The sequence below is a fragment of the Cervus canadensis genome, chromosome 4 (genome assembly GCF_019320065.1).
Source record: "Cervus canadensis isolate Bull #8, Minnesota chromosome 4, ASM1932006v1, whole genome shotgun sequence".
NCBI classification, from domain to species: Eukaryota; Metazoa; Chordata; class Mammalia; order Artiodactyla; family Cervidae; genus Cervus; species Cervus canadensis.
In genome coordinates, this window is record NC_057389.1 from 97,968,092 (window position 1) to 97,990,935 (window position 22,844).

General features: G+C 40.1%; 1 protein-coding gene and 1 non-coding gene across 3 annotated transcripts; both read right to left on the reverse strand.

Moving 5' to 3' along the window:
- Window positions 1-5,407: 5,407 nt before the first annotated feature.
- Window positions 5,408-21,467, reverse strand: ZNF879 (zinc finger protein 879). Of its 2 annotated transcripts, XM_043467038.1 has the most exons (5): window positions 21,354-21,467; window positions 20,245-20,311; window positions 17,306-17,432; window positions 16,758-16,853; window positions 5,408-7,623 (listed from the first exon to the last, which is right to left on the reverse strand). In XM_043467038.1, the coding sequence occupies exons 2-5, from the start codon at window positions 20,275-20,277 to the stop codon at window positions 6,176-6,178; spliced, it is 1,704 nt and encodes a 567-aa protein (XP_043322973.1). In that variant the 5' UTR covers window positions 20,278-20,311; window positions 21,354-21,467; the 3' UTR covers window positions 5,408-6,175. The 2 variants fall into 2 exon arrangements, with proteins under 2 accessions (XP_043322973.1, XP_043322974.1); XM_043467039.1 differs by lacking the exons at window positions 16,758-16,853; window positions 17,306-17,432 and having other exon boundaries at window positions 21,354-21,436.
- Window positions 15,943-16,142, reverse strand: LOC122441169. The gene has a single exon (XR_006269296.1). It is a non-coding gene; the product is annotated as a U2 spliceosomal RNA (small nuclear RNA).
- Window positions 21,468-22,844: the final 1,377 nt, after the last annotated feature.

The window sequence follows — 22,844 nt, forward strand, 5'->3', positions numbered from 1 at the left end:
GGGCCTTAGGAAGCATCACTATGAACCAAGCTAGTGGAGGTGATGGAATTCCAGTTGAGCTATTTCAAATCCTGAAAGATGATCTTGTGAAACTGTTGCACTCAACATGCCAGGAAATTTGCGTAACTCAGCAGTGGCCACAGAACTGGAAAAGATCACTTTTCATTCCAATCCCAAAGAAAGGCAATGCCAAAGAATGTCCAAACTACCACACAATTGCACTCATCTCACATGCTGGTAAAGTAATGCTCAAAATCCTCCAAGCCAGGCTTCAGCAATACATGAACTGTGAACTTCCAGATGTTCAAGCTGGATTTAGAAAAGGCAGAGGAACCAGAGATCAAATTGCCAACATCCGTTGGATCATTGAAAAAGCAAGAGAGTTCCAGAAAAACACCTACTCCTGTGTTATTGACTATGCCAAAGCCCACTCTGTGGATCACAACAAACTGTGGAAAATTCAAGAGATGGGAATACTAGATAGAGCACCTGACCTGCCTCCTGAGAAATCTGTATGCAGGCCAAGAAGCAACAGTTAGAACTGGACATGGAACAGACTGGTTCCAAATAGGAAAAGGAGTACATCAAGACTGTATATTGTCACCCTGCTTATTTAACTTATATGCAGAATACATCATGAGAAACGTTGGGCTGGAGGAAGCACAAGCCGGAATCAAGATTGCCGGGAGAAATATCAATAACCTCAGATATGCAGATGACACCACCCTTATGGCAGAAAGCAAAGAAGAACTAAAGACCCTCTTGATGAAAGTGAAAGAAGAGACTGAAAAAGTTGGCTTAAAACTCAACATTCAGGAAACTAAGATCATGGCATCCAGTCCCATCACTTCACGGCAAATAGATGGGGAAACAATAGAAACAGTGACAGACTTTAGTTTCTTGGGCTCCAAAATCCCTGCAGATGGTGACTGCAGCCTGAAATTAAAAAGATGCTTGCTCCTTGGAAGAGAAGCTATGACCAAACTAGACAGCATATTAAACAGCAGAGATATTACTTTGCTGACGAAGTTTTCCATCTAGCCAAAGCTATGGTTTTTCCAGTAGTCATGTATGGATGTGAAAGTTGGACTATATAAGAAAGCTGAGCACCGAAGAATTGATGCTTTTGAACTGTGGTGTTGGAGAAGACTCTTGAGAGTCCCTTAGACTGCAAGGAGATCCAACCAGTCCATCCTAAAGGAAATAAGTCCTGAATGTTTATTGGACGGACTGACACTGAAGCTGAAACTCCAATACTCTGGCCACCTGATGTGAAGAACTGACTCATTGGAAAAGACCCTGATGCTGGGAAAGATTGAAGGCAGGAGGAGAAGGGGATGGCATAGGATGAGATGGTTTAATGGCATCACCAACTCGATGGACATGTTTTGAGCGAGAATCAGGAGTTGGTGATGGACAGGAAAGACTGGCACGTGGCAGTCCATGGGGTTGCAAAGAGTTGGACACGACTGAGTGACTGAAGAATGCTATGACCTTGAGACTGCCCTTTGTACAACATCTGAGGTCATTACATCTTAAACTTTATCCTTAAACTATTTGTTCCTTAAACTTTATATTAAACTATATATTCAGCTTATCTAGGTTGTTCAGTCATGAAGATCTTTATTTTCACTCAGTGCAGAGTTGGGCCAAAAATTTGCATTTAACTATTTTTACTGACATACACATTGGCCTTCATATTGATCATTATTGTGACTTTCCTGGGCAGCCTTTTCTTGATGAGGGACTCTCTTTTAGGCATCAAACAAGCTGAGGAATTCTCTGCTCCTCTCCAAGTCATTTCCTTGCCTCACACACAGAGGTAATTATTGTCCTGAATTTTCTGTTTTTGTGGTAGCTATTCTCCAAATATGGTCACCCAATGAACCACGCTCCCTGATATTAATGTCCTTGTATAGTTTTCTCACCTTGAATCTGGGCCAAATCTGAGTTAATGTTGTGACTTCCAAAACTGAGTTATAAGATTTGCGCTTCTACCTAGGTCTCTCAGGATGCTTGCTCTAGGGACACTGCCTCTCAGAAACTAGCCACCTTTCTGTGAGAAGCCCAATCTACATGGAGAAATCCAACCATGCCCCCAGCCTACAGTCATCAGAAACTGACAGTCTTGGGTATAAAGCCCAGCTGTGCCTCTAGCCCCACCTGCTACTTGAACACAAACACATTAAGACACTCTCAGTAAGAATTGTCCAGCTGAGCCCAAATATCAAACCAAGACAGAAATAAATAATTTGTTTTTTAAAATGTTAAATTTGGGGGAGAGTTGTTACACAGTGATGGATAATCTGGACCATGAACAATGAAATGGAGTCACTTATGTTCAAGGGGTCTAAAATGGAGCCAAGAGGCCATTAAGGAAGTAGAACTTACACACATTCACTCCCAGATGCAATATAAACTTTTGACACAGTCAAAAGTTCCTGAGACCATCTGGAACCTGCTTTCCTTACTCATCAAAGATCACGGATTAGCAAATAACCTGCTGTCTACAAGTGACTGAATGCCACCATATTTCTGTAAAAATACATCTACATAACACCTCTGGAATGCCTTTATCTATTGCTTTTATAAACCCTAACGTTTTATTTCCCTTGGGAAATAAATATTCCCCTTGGAGCACATTTGAGTTGCTGTTAGAATTTGTGCCTTTTGATTGCAATACTTAGGACCTCAAATACTTTTTCTTATTTTCAGTCTTCTACGTTTGGGTGGTTAATTATAACTAAAATACCATCTCATCCAAACACTTGCTTTTATGATCTTCACCGCATATCACTTAGTATAAACTTAATTTTGCAAAAAATGTTATCCCTAATGTAGTTTCCCATGACTTTTTAGAACTCAGTATGTTTTAAAATTCATCTGTGTTTTGTATATAGCTTTGGTTCATTAATTTTCATTGATGTTTACTGAATACATTCTCCTACTAATGGACATTCAGACTACTTCCAAATATTTGCTATTATGATCAGTATAAATATCTTTATACATGATTCTTTGTGCTCATATGCAAACATTTATCTAGCATGTACAGGTCCCAGTGTATTACAGCAAGCAAGTGTTCGACTCTGTAAGATGTCAGTGATCTGTATTGATTTATACTTCCACTAGTAGTGTGAATGCCAGTTATTTCATATATATTCCAAAACTCAGTATTGTCATACATATTATTTGCTCATCTGTACTTATAAAATCATATCTATGGTCCTAATTTACATTGGTCCCAATGAAATATCCTTTTATGTTTTTAGAAATTTCTATTTTCTCATCTATGAAATAATAAGTAGTCATGTATTCAGATCACTTTTTTCTATTAGGTTTTTCTTTTTAATTGATCCATACAAATCATTCAGATTTTCCAGAAAACATACTGGGCATGTTGTAGAAAGATTTCATTCTGTTTTGTGTCTTTTCATTTCCTTTTTGGTATATGCTGATAACCACAAGTTCCTTATTTCAATGTGAGCAAATTTTTTTTTCAATGTGAGCAAATATTATAAACATTTTATAAAGCTTATTTGTATTGTTTAAAAAATCCTTATCTTGTGATCATAAAGTTATTGCTTACATATTCTTCCAAAAGCCAGTTTTGCCTTGCATGTAACTCTTGATATGGTGAGAGTAGGCATCCAGTTCTTTTCCATGTGGATGAACCACTTCTGCTTCTTAGAACCATTATTGCATAATCTGTTCTTTCCCCATACTTGTCATGTCATGAATACTTCTAATCTTTTACCCTTTTTTTTCAGCACGTTTTTTGGTAAATACCTTTTTATCCAGTTATAAACTTCCTTCCTACTGCTGCTTGGTTAGTTTTTAATCATAAGTAGGTGCTGAGAATTTTGGTTTTTTCTGCATCTATTGAGACGAACCTATGGATTTCTGTTAATATTAAGATGGCACATAGCATCTGTAAGCTTCCTAATGTTAAGACAACCCATGCATCTCCATGAATAACCTGTACTTATCAGTAAAACTAGTACTATGTCTAGGTACTTTTGGGCTCCATCTGCTTATGCTTTGTTTAGGATTTTTACATGTTGATGGATGATACTGGACTGCAATCTTTCTTGTATTTCCCTTGCCTGATTTTGGTACTGGGTTATATTAGAATCATCAAGCTTACAGATTATCGCCTCTGAAGGATCCTGCTAAAGACATAAACAATGTTACCTGCAAGTTTGATAGGCCTTGCCTTAAAAATAACTAGGCTTCATATTTTGTGTGATTTTATTTAATTTTTTGATGATTTTAGGACATTGATACCTGTGGAATGCTATGGTCTGAATCTTTGTGCCCCCTCAAAATACATGTTGAAATTCAACCCCAAAGGTGATGTTATTAGGAGGTGGAGCCTTGTGAGGTATCTATGCTACCTCCCTCATGCATAGATCAGTGCCCTTAAAAAAAGAGGCCCCTGAGAAATCCCTCACCATGACGGCATGGTGAGAAGGCACCAGAAATGAGTCAGGAAGGGGGTTTTAACCACAACACAAATCATGTTGATGCCCTGATTTTAGACTTCCCAGCCATAGCTGTGAGAAATAAATCTCCATTGTTTATAAGCTATCCAGTCTCTGGTATTCTGGTACAGCACTCCAAACTAAGAAGCTCTATCTTTCCTAGGAAAGTTATGTACTTCCTAGGAACTCCCTTAGGTAATCAGAGAATTTAAAAGAATGGTTGTATGAAAAGAGATATTGTGAGTAGAATACTAAATGACCCTGAAGAGTTTTTTCCTCTCAAGTCTGAAACAATGAGACTGATTAGTCCCAAGAGGCAAAGTTGAATTCACTATTTTTTGCTTTACTCAATCTCCACTCCTAACCCTTTTGAAGTTTTTTTTTTTTTTTTAAAGCAACTTGGCAAATAGAAAAAAACTAACCATTTTTTTCAATGAAATGAGTATTCCTGTCCTTAAGTGCTTGCCTACTCCTGATAAAATTGGCAAAACTAGATGTTAGCCTCTGTGAAGCTCAACAAAATTAGTATGATTTGTTTTTATCTTGTTCAAATTACTGTTCATATTGTAGAAATGGTTTCTGGGATCAATAACTTGTTAAAGGACACAGTCCATTTTTTGGAGGAAAAAGCATCTGAACTTAAGAGTCTCAACTTTCGTCTAGTGGTCCTCAGAGTGTGGAAGGGAGTGAACACCACCTGATGGAGGTGAAAGTAAAATATAAGTGTGAAAACTACCTTGTTCACTTGACCTAACAGGAGGACAGCCAGAGTTCCATGTGTTCCTGGGTGTTCCTGGTGGCTGGTAACCAGAGAACACAAGGCAGCAGGCACACAGCCTGGCGGTCAAGAGTCATGCTCCCTATGCTTATATTGCAACATAATTTTTAACAACTCTGATCAGTAAATCAACTTGCAAAAGCAGTAGTTGTCTAAATTATCTTTAATTCTCAATGTAATACAACATTGGTAATCAATTTATGACAAAAACAAGTGAAATATCATGTACTTTGTGATTTGAAATAAAGTGACTTTAAATCTGATTCAGAATTTGGAACAAGTAGTCAGGGAGAACACTCCCAGAACTTAAACCAGTTTACAGAGTGATTTTTCAAGTGAATAGCTTAGGAAGCATGGGAGAAATAACTCAAAAGATTTAAAGACCACCAAGTACAGAAGTTACTGTTAAATTCTTACAAAAACAAATTTTACTGACAGTGAGGTAGTTCCAGGTCATCTGCTTACATTTCATCTCTAATACATTTTTCTTAGTACAACTGGCTTTGAAACTCAAATGCCGTTTCAAAAATATACAATCTTAGACTAATCCAAATCTGGATTTTATGGCTGCACTTTTCCATTAATCAACAAGCTTCCCAGTGATGCCTGTGAAAGCTGGTGGCTGTTACCACATTTCACCAGAAAAAAAATAAAATACTAACCCTTTGATCTGATAAATTTTTTATTTTATAGTCAGTAATAAGTTAAGAATGTATGAAGAAACATTTAATAGAAGCTTTCCTAATATTTCTAAGGTTACCCTGCATCATAAGTCTCTGATGTTTGGCAAGGTCTAAATCCTGAAGTTTAATGCACAATTAACTACTCCTCATGATTTTCTCCCCAGAATGAATTCTTAGATATTTTGTATGAAATGAACTTCAGTTGGAAGGTTTTTCCCCATGCATTTAACTTATAGTTTTTCTCCAGTATGAGTCCTCTGATGATTTGTAAGAGATGAGCTCTGACTGAAAGCTTTCCCACATTCTTTACATTTATAGGGCTTTTCCCCTGTATGAATTCTCATATGTGTCATAAGGGATGAACTTTGTCTAAAGGCTTTGCCACATACTTTACAATTATATGGTTTCTCTCCAGTATGAATTCTCTGGTGCTGAATGAGGGCTGAGCTTTGGTTGAAAGCTTTTTCACAGTCATTACATTTATAAGGTTTCTCTCCAGTATGGATTTTTCGATGAGTATTAACTGCTGAGTGGGAACTGAAAGCCTTTCCACATTCCTTACAATTATATGGTTTCTCTCCAGTATGGATTCTGTTGTGTATATTAAGCCGTGAAATCCAGGAGAAAGCTTTCCCACATTCATTACACTTGTAGGGTTTTTCTCCAGTATGAATTCTTTGATGTTGTATAAGAGCTGAGCTTTGGCTGAAGGCTTTCCCACATTCTTTACAGGCATAAGGTTTCTCACCAGTGTGAATTCTCTGATGTATAATAAGGGCTGAGTGGTAACTAAACACCTTTCCACACTCATTACAATTAAAAGGTTTCTCTCCAGTATGAATTCTGTGGTGTCTACTTAGTCGTGATATTGAAGTAAAGGCTTTCCCACACTGACTACATTCATATGGTTTCTCTCCAGTATGAATTCTATGATGCTGAATAAGGGATGAGCACTGGCTAAAGGTTCTCCCACATTCATTACACTTATAGGGCTTTTCTCCAGTATGAATTCGCTGGTGATTATTAAGGGATGAACTACCTTTAAATGTTTTTCCACATTCATTACATTTATAGGGTCTCTCTCCAGTATGCATTCTCTGATGTCCAATGAGAGATGTAGTGAAACTGAAGGCTTTTCCACATTCACTACATATATAAGGCTTCTCTCCAGTATGAACTCTCAGGTGCTGAGTTAGAGATGAGCTTTGGCTAAAAGCTTTCCTACATTCCTTACATTTATAGAGCTTCTCTCCAGTATGGATTCTCTGATGTTTACTCAGGGAAGAACTGTGGAGGAAGATTTTCCCACAGATATTACACTTGTAACACTTACGCACTGTGCTGATTCCCAGCTGTTTAAATAGAATTGAATACTGCTGTGAACAAGGTTTCCTTCCTCTGGAAACAATTCTGGGTTTTCTAATAAGTGATAATTTTAGATCAAGATTTTTCCCAAGGTCAATACCTATAAAGCTCTTGTCCTTCATGCATGTTTTCTTGATGGTAACTAAAATTTCCCTCAAAGGTCTGTTCTCTTTGCCTTGTTGATTCTCTAGGGTTTCCTCGTTTATGTAGATTTTTCCCAACTTAAAGTCAAAATGAACATCACCTAAGAGTTGATTCATTACTTCCTGATTTTCTTCTTCAGAAACTCTGGTTTCAAACAAGCTCTCCCATCCTAAAATAAAAGAAACATGTAAGTCTCTTTTGCACTGAGAATAAAGGAAAATAACAACAAAATACACAAGGACGGCTAACAAATATATTTATGGAGTCCTTAGAAAAGGCAATGCCAAAGAATGTTCAAACTACTGCACAACTGCACTCATTTCACACGCTAGCAAAGTAATGCTCAAAATTCTCCAAGTTAGGCTTCAACAGTACATGAACCAAGAACTTTCAGATATTCAAGCTGGATTTAGAAAAGGCAGAGGAACCAGAGGTCAAATTGGCAACATCTGCTGGATCATAGAAAAAGCATGAGAATTTCAGAAAAACATCTACTTTGCTTTATTGACGATGTCAAAGCTTTTGACTGTGTGGATCACAATAGACTATGGAAAATTCTTAAAAAGATGGGAGTACCAGACCACCTTACCTGCCTCCTGAGAAATCTGTATGCAGGTCAAAAAGCAACAGTTAGAAATGAACATGCAACAAGAGACTGGTTCCAAATTGGGAAAGGAGTACGTCAAGGTTGTATACTGTCACCCTGCTTATTTAACTTATATGCAGAGTACATCAAGCAAAATGCTGGGCTGGATGAAGCACAAGCTGGAATCAAGATTGCTGGGAGAAATATCAATAACCTCAGCTATGCAGATGACACCACCCTTATGGCAGAAGGCAAAGAGGAACTAAAGGGCCTCTTGATGAAAGTGAAAGAGGAGAGTAATAAAGCTGGCTTAAAACTCAATATTCAATAAACTAAGATTATGGCATCCAGTCCTATCACTTCATGGCAAATAGACAGGGAACCAAAGGAAACAGTGACAGACTTTATTTTCTTGGGCTCCAAAATCACTGCAGATGGTGACTGCAGCCATGAAATGAAAAGATGCTTGCTCCCTGGAAAAAAAGCTATGACAAACCTAGACAGTGTATTAAAAAGCAGAGACATCTCTTTGCTGACAAATGCCCATCTAGTCAAAGCTACGGTTTTTCCAATAGTCATGTATGGATGTGAGAGTTGGACCATAAAGAAAGCTGAGCACCAAAGATTTGATGCTTTTGAACTGTGGTGTTGGAGAAGACTCTTGCGAGTCCCTTGGACAGCAAGGAGATCCAACCAGTCCATCCTAAAGGAAATCAGTCTTGAATATTCATTGGAAGGACTGATACTGAAGCTGAAACTCCAATATTTTGGCCAACTGATGTGAAGAACTGACTCACTGGAAAAGACCCTGAAGCTGGGAAAGATTAAAGGCAGGAGGAGAAGGGGATGGCACAGGATGAGATGGTTGGATGGCATCACCAACTTGATGGACATGAATCTGAGTAAGCTCCAGGACTTGGGTGATGGACAGGGAAACCTGGCGTGCTGCAGTCCATGGGGTCACAATGAGTCGGACATGACTGAGCAACTGAACTGAACTGAGAAAAGGGTGAAAAAAATAAAAGCAAGAGAAAGAAGCAGAATGGAAGATCTACCTGGGTGGGAAAATGTCTGAAGAAAACTATATGTGGGTGGGCTGAGGAACTGAGAGGGCAGCTCTTCCAATAAAGGAACCAGGCCTGATTTAGTAACAAAGCAGAGGTCAGCAGGGTATATAGTATTTCTGTGTACAGCAGGTTGTATATTATTCAGCTTCATTTTTCAGGTCAGCCACCAGTGCACTAAAGCCAAAACCAAGAGAAAACTGCAGAGGGGCTATAAACAAGTGGAAGAAGCACAGACTGTAAAAGTCTCTCTGAAACACAGCCTCAGCTAGTGAAGTTTCCGGATTCCCTTGAGTGCTATGAATAATGTAATACATTTCACTGACAGTATCTACTTAGTATCCACTATGTACCACACAAAGGTCAAGACTCAGGATTATAGAGAACATGCCAGATAAGAGTCCCATTTTTTCACAAGGTTTACATTCTAGTAGCCAATACTGACAATGATCAAGTAACTAAATAAAGTACTGGGAGTGATGACAACTGTGAGAAAATAAACAAAAACAAGGTGATGTGTACAACCTGATATTTCAAACTATGATGAGGAAATAAAATTAAAGATTTAAATAACATAGAGTTGTCCATGTAAAAATTGGGTAAGAAGAGCAATTACAAAGGCTATAAGGCAGGAATAAGCTCTGTGTGTTTGCAGACTATAAAGAACCAGTGTGGCCAAATAAGCAAGAGGCAAACGGGGGAGAATGCTACAAGAGGAAAAATGAGATGGGCAGGGGGTCATATCATGCAAGGTCTTATAAAATATAGGGCAGTGTTTGGAATTTCTTCTAAGGATCACTGGGGGGTTGGAGGAACATAATAGTTCTGTTTAAAAAGGAAACCTATGGAGTTGTGTGACAAATGGGCTGTAATTGGGGACAGAGGAAAATAAAACAAAGACAGGTACAGGGCTGCCAATTAGGAGGCTGAGACAAGTCTTCCTGGATGAAGGTTATGGCAGTTTGCACTGATATGGAAACAGAAGTAGGCACACTGGAGTATTTTAAAAGCAGAAATGACAGGTATGTTCACCTGTGAAAGGGGAGTACAGAATAAGCGAGAGGACTCAATAATAATAATGCCTAGCTTTTGGCTTGGGGTTTCCCTGGTGGCTCAGATGCTAAAGACTCTGCCTGCAATGCAAGAGACTTGGGTTCAATCCCTGGGTCAGAAACATCCCCTGGAGAAGGGAATGGTTACCCACTCCACTATTCTTGCCTGGAGGATTCCATTAACAGAAGAGGCTGGTGGGTTAAAGTCCAAGGGGTCGCAAAGAGTCAAACACAACTGAGCAACTGACACTCTAGCTTGGGGAATCCAATGGAGATGTGGGCCATATAGTGATACAGGGAACACTGGGAGAGTCCATTTTTGAAAATGATTTTCTGTCTACCATTTTTATCATTTAGAATACTATTTAAGAATGGGGTTACTGATTCAAAAGCAATGAATGTATTTTATAAGAGGAATGAATGTACTTTATAATAGAGCTTTAATATTTAATATTCTTAATTAAAAAAGAAATGTATAATCATTAAGAAAAAATAAGAAACTCCAGAAAACTATTTAAACAAAAATATAGTTCACCCATAAACATATCATGCAAATATAATCAATCACTGCTAAATGTGGAATTTAGCTCACCAGAATTTTTCTATATATAAAGAAAACACTTTTACTTAAAAAATTAAAATGGGTTGAAACTAACCTCCCTGCACCACTTCACTTAAAAAAAACTGTGTGGTACATATATACAATAAAATATTACTCAGCCATTAAAAAGAATGAAATCATGCCATTTGCAGCAATGTGTACAGACCTACAGTGTCATACTGAGTGAAGTTAAGTCAGAGAAAGAAATATCATATGACATCCCTTACATGTGGAATCTAAAAAGAAATGAAACAAATGAATTTACATACAAAACATAGAGACTCACAGACTTAGAAAAAGGAACTTATGGCTGCCAGTGGGAAGGGAGAGTGAGGGACTTTGGGAAGGTCACATACACACTGCTATATTCAAAGTGGATATCCAGCAAGGACCTATAGTACACGGACCTCTGTTTAACATTGAGTGCCAGCCTGGATGGGAGAGGAGTCTGGGGGAGAAAGGATGCATGTGTACTTACGGCTGAGTCCCTTCCCTGTTCACCTGAAACCACCACAAATTGTTAACTGGTTATATACCAACACAAAATAAAACCTTTAAAGTTTGGGGGAAAAATCATGAACTTCTCTCCATGTGAATGACAGCAGGCTGATATCATTCTGATGGCTACAGAATGTTCCAGTACATGAATATGTCACATTTAATAAATCCCCTTCTAAGTCATTTAGCTTACTTTACTCCAAGTAATGCCTCATGTTAAAGCAAATATTCCTTTACACTATCTGCAACTCTGCACAATTATGGAATTATTTTCTTAAGAAAAATTCTTAAGCCTGGGATTTATGTGAATAAAGTCAGAAATACTTCAAATCAAAATCCCACGAAAGATACTGCTGACTGCTCAGAACAGCAGCAAAACATTGGATGTATATTTCTTAACCTTTTGTAATATTCCCTATTAAAGGGAAAAATGATATTGCTTTACTTTGAATTTCTTTGATTTATAATGAAGCTGAGTAGTTTTTCAATAAATCTTTTTAATCATAACTCTTGCCTTGAGAACCCCATGAACAATATGAAAAGGCAAAAAGATAGGACACTGAAAGATGAACTCCCCAGGTCATGCTACTGGAGATCAGCAGAGAAATAACTCCAGAAAGAATGAAGGGATGGAGCCAAAGCAAAAACAACACCCAGTTGTGGATGTGACTGGTGATAGAAGCAAGGTCCGATGCTGTAAAGAGCAATATCACATAGGAACCTGGAATGTTAGGTCCATGAATCAAGGCAAATTGGAAGTGGTCAAACAGGAGGTGGCAAGAGTGAATGTCGACATTCTAGGAAATCAGCGAACTAAGATGGACTGGAATGGGTGAATTTAACTCAGATGACCATTATATCTACTACTGTGGGCAGGAACCCCTTAGAAGAAATGGAGCAGCCATCATAGTCAACAAGAGTCCAAAATGCAGTACTTGGATGTAATCTCAAAAACGACAGAATGATCTCTGTTCGTTTCCAAGGCAAACCATTCAATATCATGGTAATCCAACTCTATGCCCCGACCAGTAACGCTGAAGAAGCTGAAGTTGAACAGTTCTATGAAGAACTACAAGACCTTTTAGAACTAACACCCCAAAAAGTTGTCTTTTTCATTACAGGGGACTGGAATGCAAAAGTAGGATCAAGAAACACCTGGAGTAACAGGCAAATTTGGCCTTGGAGTACAGAATGAAGCAGAGCAAAGGCTAACAGAGTTTTGCCAAGAGAACGCACTGGTCATAGCAAACACCCTCTTCCAACAACACAAGAGAAGATGCTACACATGGACATCACCAGATGGTCAGCACCAAAATCAGTCTGATTATATTCTTTGCAGCCAAAGATGGAGAAACTCTATAGAGTCATCAAAAACAACATCACGAGCTGACTGTGGCTCAGATCATGAACTCCTTATTGCCAAATTCAGACTGAAATTGAAGAAAGTAGGGAAAACCACTAGACCATTCAGGTATGACCTAAATCAAATCCCTTATGATTATACAGTGGAAGTAAGAAATAGATTTAAGGGACTAGATCTGATAAGAGTGCCTGGTGAACTATGGATGAAGGTTCATGACATTGTACAGGAGACAGGGATCAAGACCATCCCCAAGAAAAAGAAATGCAGAAAAGCAAGATGGCAATCTGAGGAGGCCTTACAAATAGCTATGAAAAGAAGAGAAGTGAAAAGCAAAGGAGAAAAGGAAAGATATACCCATTTGAATGCAGAGTTCCAAAGAATAGCAAGGAGAGACAAGAAAGCCTTCCTCAGTGATCAATGCAAAGAAATAGAGGAAAACAACAGAAATGGGAAAGACTAGAGATCTCTTCAAGAAAATTAGAGATACCAAGGGAACATTTCATGCAAAGATGGGCTCAATACAGGACAGAAATGGTATGGACCTAACAGAAGTAGAAGATATTAAGAGATGACAAGAATACACAGAAGAACTATACAAAAAAGATCTTCACGACCCAGATAATCATGATGGTGTGATCATTCACCTAGAGCCAGACATCCTACAGTGTGAAGTCAAGTGAGCCTTAGGAAACATCATGAAGAACAAAGCTAGTGGAGGTGATGGAATTCCAGTTGAGCTATTTCAAATCCTGAAAGATGATGCTGTGAAAGTGCTGCATTCAATATGTCAGCAAATTTGGAAAACTCAGCAGTGGCCACAGGACTGGGAAAGGTCAGTTTTCATTACAATCCCAAAGAAAGGCAATGCCAAAGAATGCTCAAACTACCGCACAATTGCACTTATCTCACATGCTGATAAAGTAATACACCAAATTCTCCAAGCCAGGCTTCAGCAATACGTGAACCATGAACTTCCAGATGTTCAAGCTGGATTTAGAAAAGGCAGAGGAACCAGAGATCAAATTGCCAACATCTGCTGGATCATTGAAAAAGCAAGAGAGTTCCAGAAAAGCATCTATTTCTTTATTGACTAAGGCTTTATTGACTATGCCAAAGCCTTTGACTCTGTGGATAACAATAAACTGGAAAATTCTGAAAGAGATGGGAATACCAGACCACCTGACCTGCCTCTTGAGAAACCTGTATGCAGGTCAGGAAGCAACAGTTAGAACTGGACATGGAACAACAGACTGGTTCCAAATAGGAAAAGGAGTACATCAAGGCTGTATATTGTTACCCTACTTATTTAACTTATATGCAGAGTACATCATGAGAAACACTGGGCTGGAAGAAGCACAAGCTGGAATCAAGATTGCCAGGAGAAATATCAAAAACACAGATGGCACCACCCTTATGGCAGAAATTGAAGAAGAACCAAAGAGCCTCTTGATGAAAGTGAAAGGGGAGAGTGAAACAGTTGGCTTAAAGCTCAACATTCAGAAAACTAAGACCATGGCATCTGGTCCCATTACTTCATGGCATATAGATGGGGAAACAGTGGAAACAGTGGTTGACTATTTTGGGGGGGCTCCAAAATCACTGCAGATGGTGATTGCAGCCAGGAAATTAAAAGACGCTTACTCCTTGCAAGATAAGTTATGACCAACCTAGACAGCACATTAGAAAGCAGAGACATTACTCTGTCAACAAAGGTCCATCTAGTCAAGGCTATGGTTTTTCCAGTAGTCATGTATGGATGTGACAGTTTGACTATAAAGAAAGCTGAGCACCGAAAAATTGATGCTTTTGAACTGTGGTGTTGGAGGAGACTCTTGAGAGTCCCTTGGACTGCAAGGAGATCCAACCAGTCCATCCTAAAGGAGATCAGTCCTGGGTGTTCATTGGAAGGACTGATGTTGAAGCTGAAACTCCTATGTTTGGCCACCTGATGTGAAGAGCTGACTCACTGGAAAAGATCCTGATGCTGGGAAAGATGGAGGGCAGGAGGAGAAGGGGACGACAGAGGACAAGATGGCTGGATGGAATCACTGACTCGATGGACATGGCTTTGGGTGGACTCCTGGATTTGGTGATGGACAGGGAGGCCTGGCATGCTGCGGTTCATGAGGTCGCAAAGAGTTGGACACGACTGAGCGACTGAACTGACTGACTTGTGTCTTTGGAACTTTCCCCCTTCTTTTTACTTTTATATCCCATAGCCATGACAGCAATGATAGCAATATTAAGAGGGAAAAATGGGAAACTAAAATTTCCAAAAGGAAGATTGTTTAATAAAATATGGCTTAACAATACACTAGAGTTCTTTCAAGGAGGTAGATCTCTATTCAATGAAGCCTAAATAATTGAAGATTTATAATTAAAAACAAGCTCAAAAACAATATGTACAATCAATCTGTTTCTCTGTGTGTGTGTCTTTCTCATACATAAACACACTCAAATATTCATAGTTTGAAAGAATAGTAAAGTATTAACAATGACTCTGTATGGTTGGTAAAATTTCAAATCAATCTTTTCTTTTGTTTTTCTGTTTCTCACTTTTTAACAATACCATGCACACTTCAAATAAATTAAAAATAATTAATTTTTTAAATCTTACAAAAGAATATAGTCAATTTAAAATTAATAATTTCTTTGCCAATCAGAAAGCTCACAACCAAATTTGAAACTCATCCAACAGATATATTTATATCTGACAGCTGATTGAATTTCTGTTTCATATTGTTATTCTTATAGTCAGATACCTCCATCCATCCATGGAATATGGCAGAATATATGTCAGTATGTGGTACAGAAAAAAATCACTGAAATGAAAAAAGACTTGGGTCTTCAAAGCAACGGGCCCCATAAATGCTGAATAACCAAAAAACCAAACTTCCTTGATATAACTTAATGAAACTTGTGAATTTCAAAAATGAAAAGGATATCAAAAAATAAAAAAGGAGAAAAGGGTTTTCTAAATGGAAACAGAGGTGGTGGGGGAAAGAGAGGACTTATAGTCAACAATACTCAGTGCCTCAAAACAGTGGAACAAAGGTTGAACAATTTCTAGGAAATAAAAACTGATGCCAGAATTCTGGATACTAAACATAATTCCCACAGGAGAGGGAAAAGAATTGATATTAGACATGCACAAATACAGTATACATGAACCTTTCTGAAACATTAGTCAGGAAACACTCTAGTCAAACCAAAGGCAAAAATCTCAAGACAGAACTCATAAATAGAAACACAAGACTGAACTGACACAGAAAGCCTGTCTTTTGCCATCAGAATAAATAAATTCCGGACAAGGAGCAAAACTCAAAAGAGTTAGTCATCCTCTGGTGTCAGAAACAAAGACAAAATTCAAAGTGGAACAGAAAGCAAGACCTTATGATTCAGCAACCCACAGGGATTTTAGAGATTGAGAGATACATTCTAGCAGCCAGGGTCTGGAACATACTATTTTAAACTGTTAAGAACAGATACTACACTTGATCTGAGCCAAAAGGCCGAGAAGTGATAGAACATGTTATTTTAAAATTGTTTCACACCAAAAGAATGAGGAGAAAGCTATGTTTAATATCTGAAAACCTTCTGCCTAAATTTAATAACTGTTACCATTTTGCTAACCTTGCTGTCTCTCTCTTGCTAGTACATAAATATACATGCATCATTTTGGCTTTTTAGCTAAACCATGTGTAAAAAGTTGCAGATAAGCCAAAGCAAAAACCCAAGATGGGACAATGAGGAATGCATTGTAGTGATAACAGGTTTGTTCAAATCATAAAAAGAAAATAATTTAAGAAAATAATCAATCCAGTAAAAGAAAAAAAAGGGAGAAGATATGAATCACAAACCTTTACACATTACATGCTCTGCATTTAAATTACAAAGGATATATGACAAAGTGCAACTCATATTGGAAGAATTCAACTCTCCCTCTGAACCTGCTATACCAAGTACTCAAAAAGGCTGAGTGAAGATATATCCTTGCCAGCATTTCCCACCTATCTTGACACATCAAGGAGGGTCTTGGTCAGTATCTCCCAAGCATGGTCAGTGTCTCCTCCTTACTGATCAGCAAAGCCGAAGAAGCTCAGAAATGCGATGCCCATTTCCCGATTACTGTCACTCACCTAGATATGTGCTTTGAGAAACTCCATTTTCCACCATCCAGGGGTCTTCCCCTTGTTCTAACTGGAGGATAACTTTTGGTTTGGAAAACAGAATCCCTGTTCATGAGCAAGAAAGAGAATGAATCCATGGTGCAAGACATGAGTGGCCAGTCACTCACTCAGATCCAGCCTCAGAGTCTGGGGCAAAGGGACAGTTGAAAGTAATAGAATTGTTCTGAGAAGGGCTTGAAACTGGGCTCCCAGAGGATGGCCAGGTGGTGGTCTCAGGAAGGAAGTCAGGGCTCTGGCTGTGCATTCCTCTAGGCTGGAACCTCTTGTGAGACCCAGGGGGACAGAGTTCAGGGCGCAGAAGACAGGAGAAGTACAGAAGGATGCCCGTCACCAACTCTGCCAAGCTGAGACCTGTCCCTGCAGCTGAGGGCAACAGCAACTGCTACTTTCTGAGTCCACCTGTGGGCTGAACCTGGCCATGCCCTCCAAATGTCCTCCTCGGAGAGGGCACCAAGGTGCTCCCCCAGCAGATTCTACATCACCAGGAAATGCCTTACCCAGAGAGGACAGGGTGCTGTAGTTCTCCAGCATCACCTCCTGGTACAAGGTTCTCTGCGCCGAGTCTAGGCACAGCCACTCGTCCCGGCTGAAGAACACAGCCACATCCCTGAATGTCACAGACACCTGTAACAGAAACCCATTCCTGCTCGCCCAGGACCATACCCCCAGTGGGATGGCTGAGCAGCAACTCTGTCACCATTCTAGGTTCTGAGCAATTTCAAGCTGAATACTTCCTGACCACCCCTCCTTTACTAAGCACATACATGTCTGTCACCTACCTACTGTCAGTGAGGCACTGTGCTCCCAGCAACACGAAATCCAGCAGCCAAACAAGGTAAAACACTTGAAGTCATGGAATAAAATCAGAATGATGGAAACACAGAACTCTAGGCATAGAAAGGTACAATCATCTAGACCAAACTCATTTTACAGGTGAGACGTGAGAACTGGGTTTTAGAAGGAGCCTCCAGGTGTGTGTGGATTCTGTGGTCACCTTGGGCCATCTCTCTCAGGTGAAAGGACGCTGCCAGTCACAGTGAAGGGGGCTTCAAGAATGCCCCAGGCATGGCTTTCCCAGAAGCAGGCCCAGCATGGTGGGCTGCACAATCTTTGAAGAGCCAGGTGACAAGGCTGCGGTTGGCACTCTCTCTCCCCATCCCAGAAGTCTTTGCTCTACTTCTCTCTGAAACCGAGCAGGAGCCCTGAGGGGCCCTCCTGTATACATAAAGCCTTCCCATGTTCTCCATTTCTCCTTTGTAGGCAAAGGGCTTCAACCTCCTAGACCTTCCTGAATACCCAGGGGCATATTCAAACAGTCACTCAAGAGGGAATTGAGGGACTGCAGCAACAAAGGACCAGCAGTCAAGAAACAACAGAGCAGCCGAAAAGCAGGGTCCTGGTTCCCACTCAAGGGACATACATAAGAATGGTTCTTTGAGCTCTCCTAAGGGAACTAAGGCCCCCACCCAGGTAGAGGATGGTTACTCAAGGCTGAGTACACCAGCGCTGAAACACTGCCCTGTTACCTCACTATCAACCAGTCAGAAGAAATTTACAGGCTGCAGTCCTTATCTCAAATTCTGCCTAAAAAAACTTTTCCCTGAAAACCATCAGGGAGTTGAGTCTTTTGCGTACAAGCCATCTGTTCTTCTTGCTTGGTCCTACAATAAACCTTTCCCACTCCAAACTCTGATGTTTTGGTTTGTTTGGCCTCATGGTACATCAGACACACGAATGTGGCTTTGGGAACATCTCCTGCTTCAGTGCATCACAAGTCACCTGTTTTAAACTGGTGGTCCCTTTCTTTTATTATTAAGAATCTTTTTTTTTTTTTTAAGCAAATTAGGAATTATCAATAAGCAAAAGAAAAAGGAATGTTGGATTTCCCTGGCAGTCCAGTGGTTAAGACTCTATGCTCCCACTGCAGAGAGCATGGGTTCCATCCCTGGTCAGGGAACTAAGATCCTACATGCCACACAGTGCAGACAAAAAAAGAAAAAGGAACATTAATCTAACTTCCTACCATCAAAAACAAGGTTTGTTAACTTCTTGTGTGTTCTTTCAGACTTTTTACATGATAATATGGCTCTAAATTTAAATAAAAATAAAATGTTACAGATAACTTTATCCCACTATTTGCTGCCACGTATCTCACAGTATAGATTACTTATAGATTATTAGACGGTTTACTTAACTATCTACTGGTGGGTATTTAGGTTATTTCCATTTTTGTAACCCTAAAAAATACTGGATTGAGCGTCCCTGCACATCACAAAAAAGCTTATTTTCTTAGGACACATTTCTAGAGGTAAAAATACTTCCACACTTTATCCCCAAAATCCAGAAAGGTGGTCACAAGGCCAGGGTGTTCTTTGATTGGTAAATGCAAAAGCAAATTAAAAATAAGAGGCTGTTAGAAATAAGTGAGAAGACTCCAACCGCATCCTTTATTTTCTTTCCAAATTTCCCTTACCAAACGTATGTAAGTCTTTTTAATGGCTAAATAAGTCATCAGCCAGTCTCACAATTCAGGACTGTTTCCTCAGAGACCTGGTAACCATTTCTTTGAATGTGCCAACATCACTATTTCCTAGGAGGAGATGGGCCTAACTTGTCATCTGACAAATTTCCAAACTGCAAAACTGGGTTATAGCACTTAGCTATATACAAGTGAGCTTTCTGTCTCTGCAATCTCTTTAGTGGATTGCCAGTGATACACAATACATTCTGGTGTAATGTTTACTCAATAATAAAAGTGTTTTCTTTCTCTTCTACTGATGTGGAAAGCTTTTCTGGATTGGAAAGAGATTATGCTTTTAATTATTGTTCCCCAAGTGAAAGGGCAAAGAAGGGAAGAAATCACTGTGAACCAGATGCTTCTCCCTCAGGGAAGTCTCACTTCCCTGAATCTGTCCCCTCCCCCAAAACACAGCCCAAATTGTAACTTCTTTTCCTTTCAACATCTATATGAGCCTAACACTGCTCATATGTATAAAACTGCACAATAGTAGGAAGCATCTCTGACCATTAGGTCTTTTTTCTAGGATCTTCTTAGAAAATCACCTAGACCCCTTATCAGGTATTACTGTAGAAGATTAGTTCTCAGTTGATTTCCTAGTGTTACGGGAAAGATTTGACTCCCCTATGTCTCTGCGCTCCAAGGGGCAAAACAAACCTGGATCCTTCACAAAGCTCTAGGCGTGGCACTGGCATGGGGGCTGTGGGCCCATTCATTTCCAAGTCAACAAGCACTAACTGGTTAAATGGAAAATTCACAGAGAGGCTGGCCCTGCAGCAAGGGAAACACCGTCTTTTTGGAGTTCCTCAATTCTGGTCCCTCAGTGGATGTCATTACCTAGAAAAGCTCAACAATAGATAACGCATGTTCCCAACCTCTGAACCCAGAAGGCAGTTCAATAAAGAAGCCTTCACTCACCAGAGCCTGGGCTGGCAGCAACCTTCTGGCCATTACTTCCTCCTGCTGCTGCTTTTAGGGAGGGCACCTAAAAGGGAGAAAGAAACTGTGAGGTCTTTCCACTCTACCTGCACTCCCCTCCTCATTAGGGTTAGACCAGGTTAAGAGTCTTCACAGGCTGAGCACCCTTTAGAAACCAGAGGAACCCTGGACACCCCGGCATTTCTGAGTTGGAGGGGACCTGTGCTTTGACCACCAAAACCAGGAGTGCACAGTAAGCAGACTTCCAGTCACTGAGCCTGCAACCTTTCAGCCAATGATTTATGAATAAAGATGAATCAAATGAGGGTATTAGAACCACCCGATACAAATTAACACTGTAAACAGTAGTCACACCGGGCTCACAGAGACGTTAAACTAATGAGAAATGACAAATATTCTTCACATCTGCATTTAAGTATTTTGAGCTATAGTAATTAGGATTGTAATAATTCTTCAAATGTAATTTTAAGAATTGGTGTCCTTTTCAGAAACAGCCGACCAAAAACTAGTCCTCTTCTCTTCCTCTTGGACGTTGTGTTTCCTTTGTGAAGAGAGTTATCAAACCTTCTTAACTGTAAAAGGAAACATTACCGATCCACCTTCTCTACCCCCACCCTCCTAAAAGTACAAGACTCAGAAAAATACCTTCGTTGGCTCGAAATGAATTTAAAATTTAGAGAAAAGGGAGGTAACTTAGCAAGTGGACAAAATTAAACACAAAAGGAACAGTTAAGTCACTTAGGATTCACCCTAGAAGAACAATGCCAAAATACAAGGTTGGCAAAACGTATAAACATTAAGTTTCAACTGTAGGGGGAAAATACCAACAAACGGTAAAAGCTGAAAACCACCCCAGGGCTCACGAATCCTGAAATGAGACACAGCTCCTGGAAGCCTGGCCCAGACTGAGCCGCGCAGTCCGTCGAGGGGCCTTGCCGGGGCAACGCCCCCTCCTCCGACCGGGTTCACCTGCCAAGGCCGCCTGGGCTTGGACGCCCGAAGCTGGGACTCGCTGTGGCTGACCCTCTGTCCGCTCCCCGCTGTAGGAGTCTAACACCCCGGGCCCACTTCTCAAAGGCAGTCTATACCTGGGCTCGCCGGGACGTGGGAAGCGGCGGGCCCTACAGAAGGTAAGAGAACCACCTAGCGTAGGGATGTTTAGCGTCGCCGCCGCCAGGCCACCGGGCAAAACTGCGCGTGCGTACAGGAGACCCATAGCGCTTTTCCTTTCGAACTATACTTCCCAGACGTCTCCAGGGCACGGCCCTCTACGGAGTCCGAGAAGGTCCAAAGAAGGGAAGGCTAGAGAAAGCAGTCTTGCAAGAACCAGAGGAGGCTGAAGCCTTGTCTTTCAGCCTCTGCTGTAACCACGTGTCCTTTCGTGCACCCGTTTTATTTAAAATTATGATGACAATTATAATCAGTGGAAAAAGTGAGTATGTAATAGAAAATGTGGAAGACTAGCCGCTTGCTGCTGCTTTTTCTTGGTTATTGAGAAAACAGTATCTAACGAATTTTTAAATTAAATTGTCTAAATTTTGTAACCTATAATAAAGTATATATATTTTTTAACTGACACATTGGGTAAAAACAAAAACATAGACCTAGTATTGCTCTTTTCATGACATTCATTACTTCTTTTAAAAGGGTTCCTTTAAATTGTAAAGCTTGTTTTCCGGTATTGAGAGTAACCCCCTTCTTTACCACTGTGTCCTCATTGTCTGGCACTGTACATACCAAATAATACCTATTCTAAAAATATCAAGTGAATGCTTTTTAAAATATCCACCATTACAGTTTACAACACCAAGCCTAAAACCAAAGGACACCTTAAGGGAGAAAATAAAGAGATGAATTATTATGTACCAGGAAAATAATATGAGAAAGAGATCTGGGATCACAGTGTTACAAAGATCATTTCAAAGCAAAAACAGTCAAGTGCAACAGTACACATTGCTAACCTTAGGGAATTGTTAATCAAAACCACAGTGAGCTAGCACTTTATCCATTAGGACTCAGTTCAGTTCAGTCACTCAGTCATGTCCAACTCTGCGACCCCATGAATCGCAGCACGCCAGGCCTCCCTGTCCATCACCAACTCCAGGAATTTACTCAGACTCATGCCCATCGAGTCAGTGGTGCCACCCAGCCATCTCATCCTCTGTCGTCCCCTTCTTCTCCTGCCCCCAATCCCTCCCAGCATCAGGGTCTTTTCCAATGAGTCAACTCTTCCCATGAGGTGGCCAAAGTATTGGAGTTTCAGCTTCAGCATCAGTCCTTCCAATGAACACCCAGGACTGATCTCCTTTAGGATGGACTGGTTGGATCTCCTTGCAGTCCAAGGGACTCTCAAGAGTCTTCTCCAACACCACAGTTCAAAAGCATTGAATTTTTGGCGCTCAGCTTTCTTCACAGTCCAACTCTCACATCCATACATGACCACTGGAAAAACCATAGCCTTGACCAGATGGACCTTTGTTGGCAAAGTAATGTCTCTGCTTTTTAATATGCTATCTAGGTTGGTCATAACTTTCCTTCCAAGGAGTAAGCGTCTTTTAATTTCATGGCTGCAATCACCA

What these genes read in the sequence shown, in the direction of transcription:
- ZNF879 (XM_043467038.1), bottom strand. Translation starts at nt 20,277, where the DNA reads ATGGCCAGAAGGTTGCTGCCAGCCCAGGCTCTG. An exon ending in TGCTGCCAGCCCAGGCTCTG is followed by an intron (nt 17,433 to 20,244) that starts GTGAGTGAAGGC and finishes TTTCTGTTACAG; the next exon opens with GTGTCTGTGACATTCAGGGA. An exon ending in CAGCACCCTGTCCTCTCTGG is followed by an intron (nt 16,854 to 17,305) that starts GTAAGGCATTTC and finishes GCTCATGAACAG; the next exon opens with GGATTCTGTTTTCCAAACCA.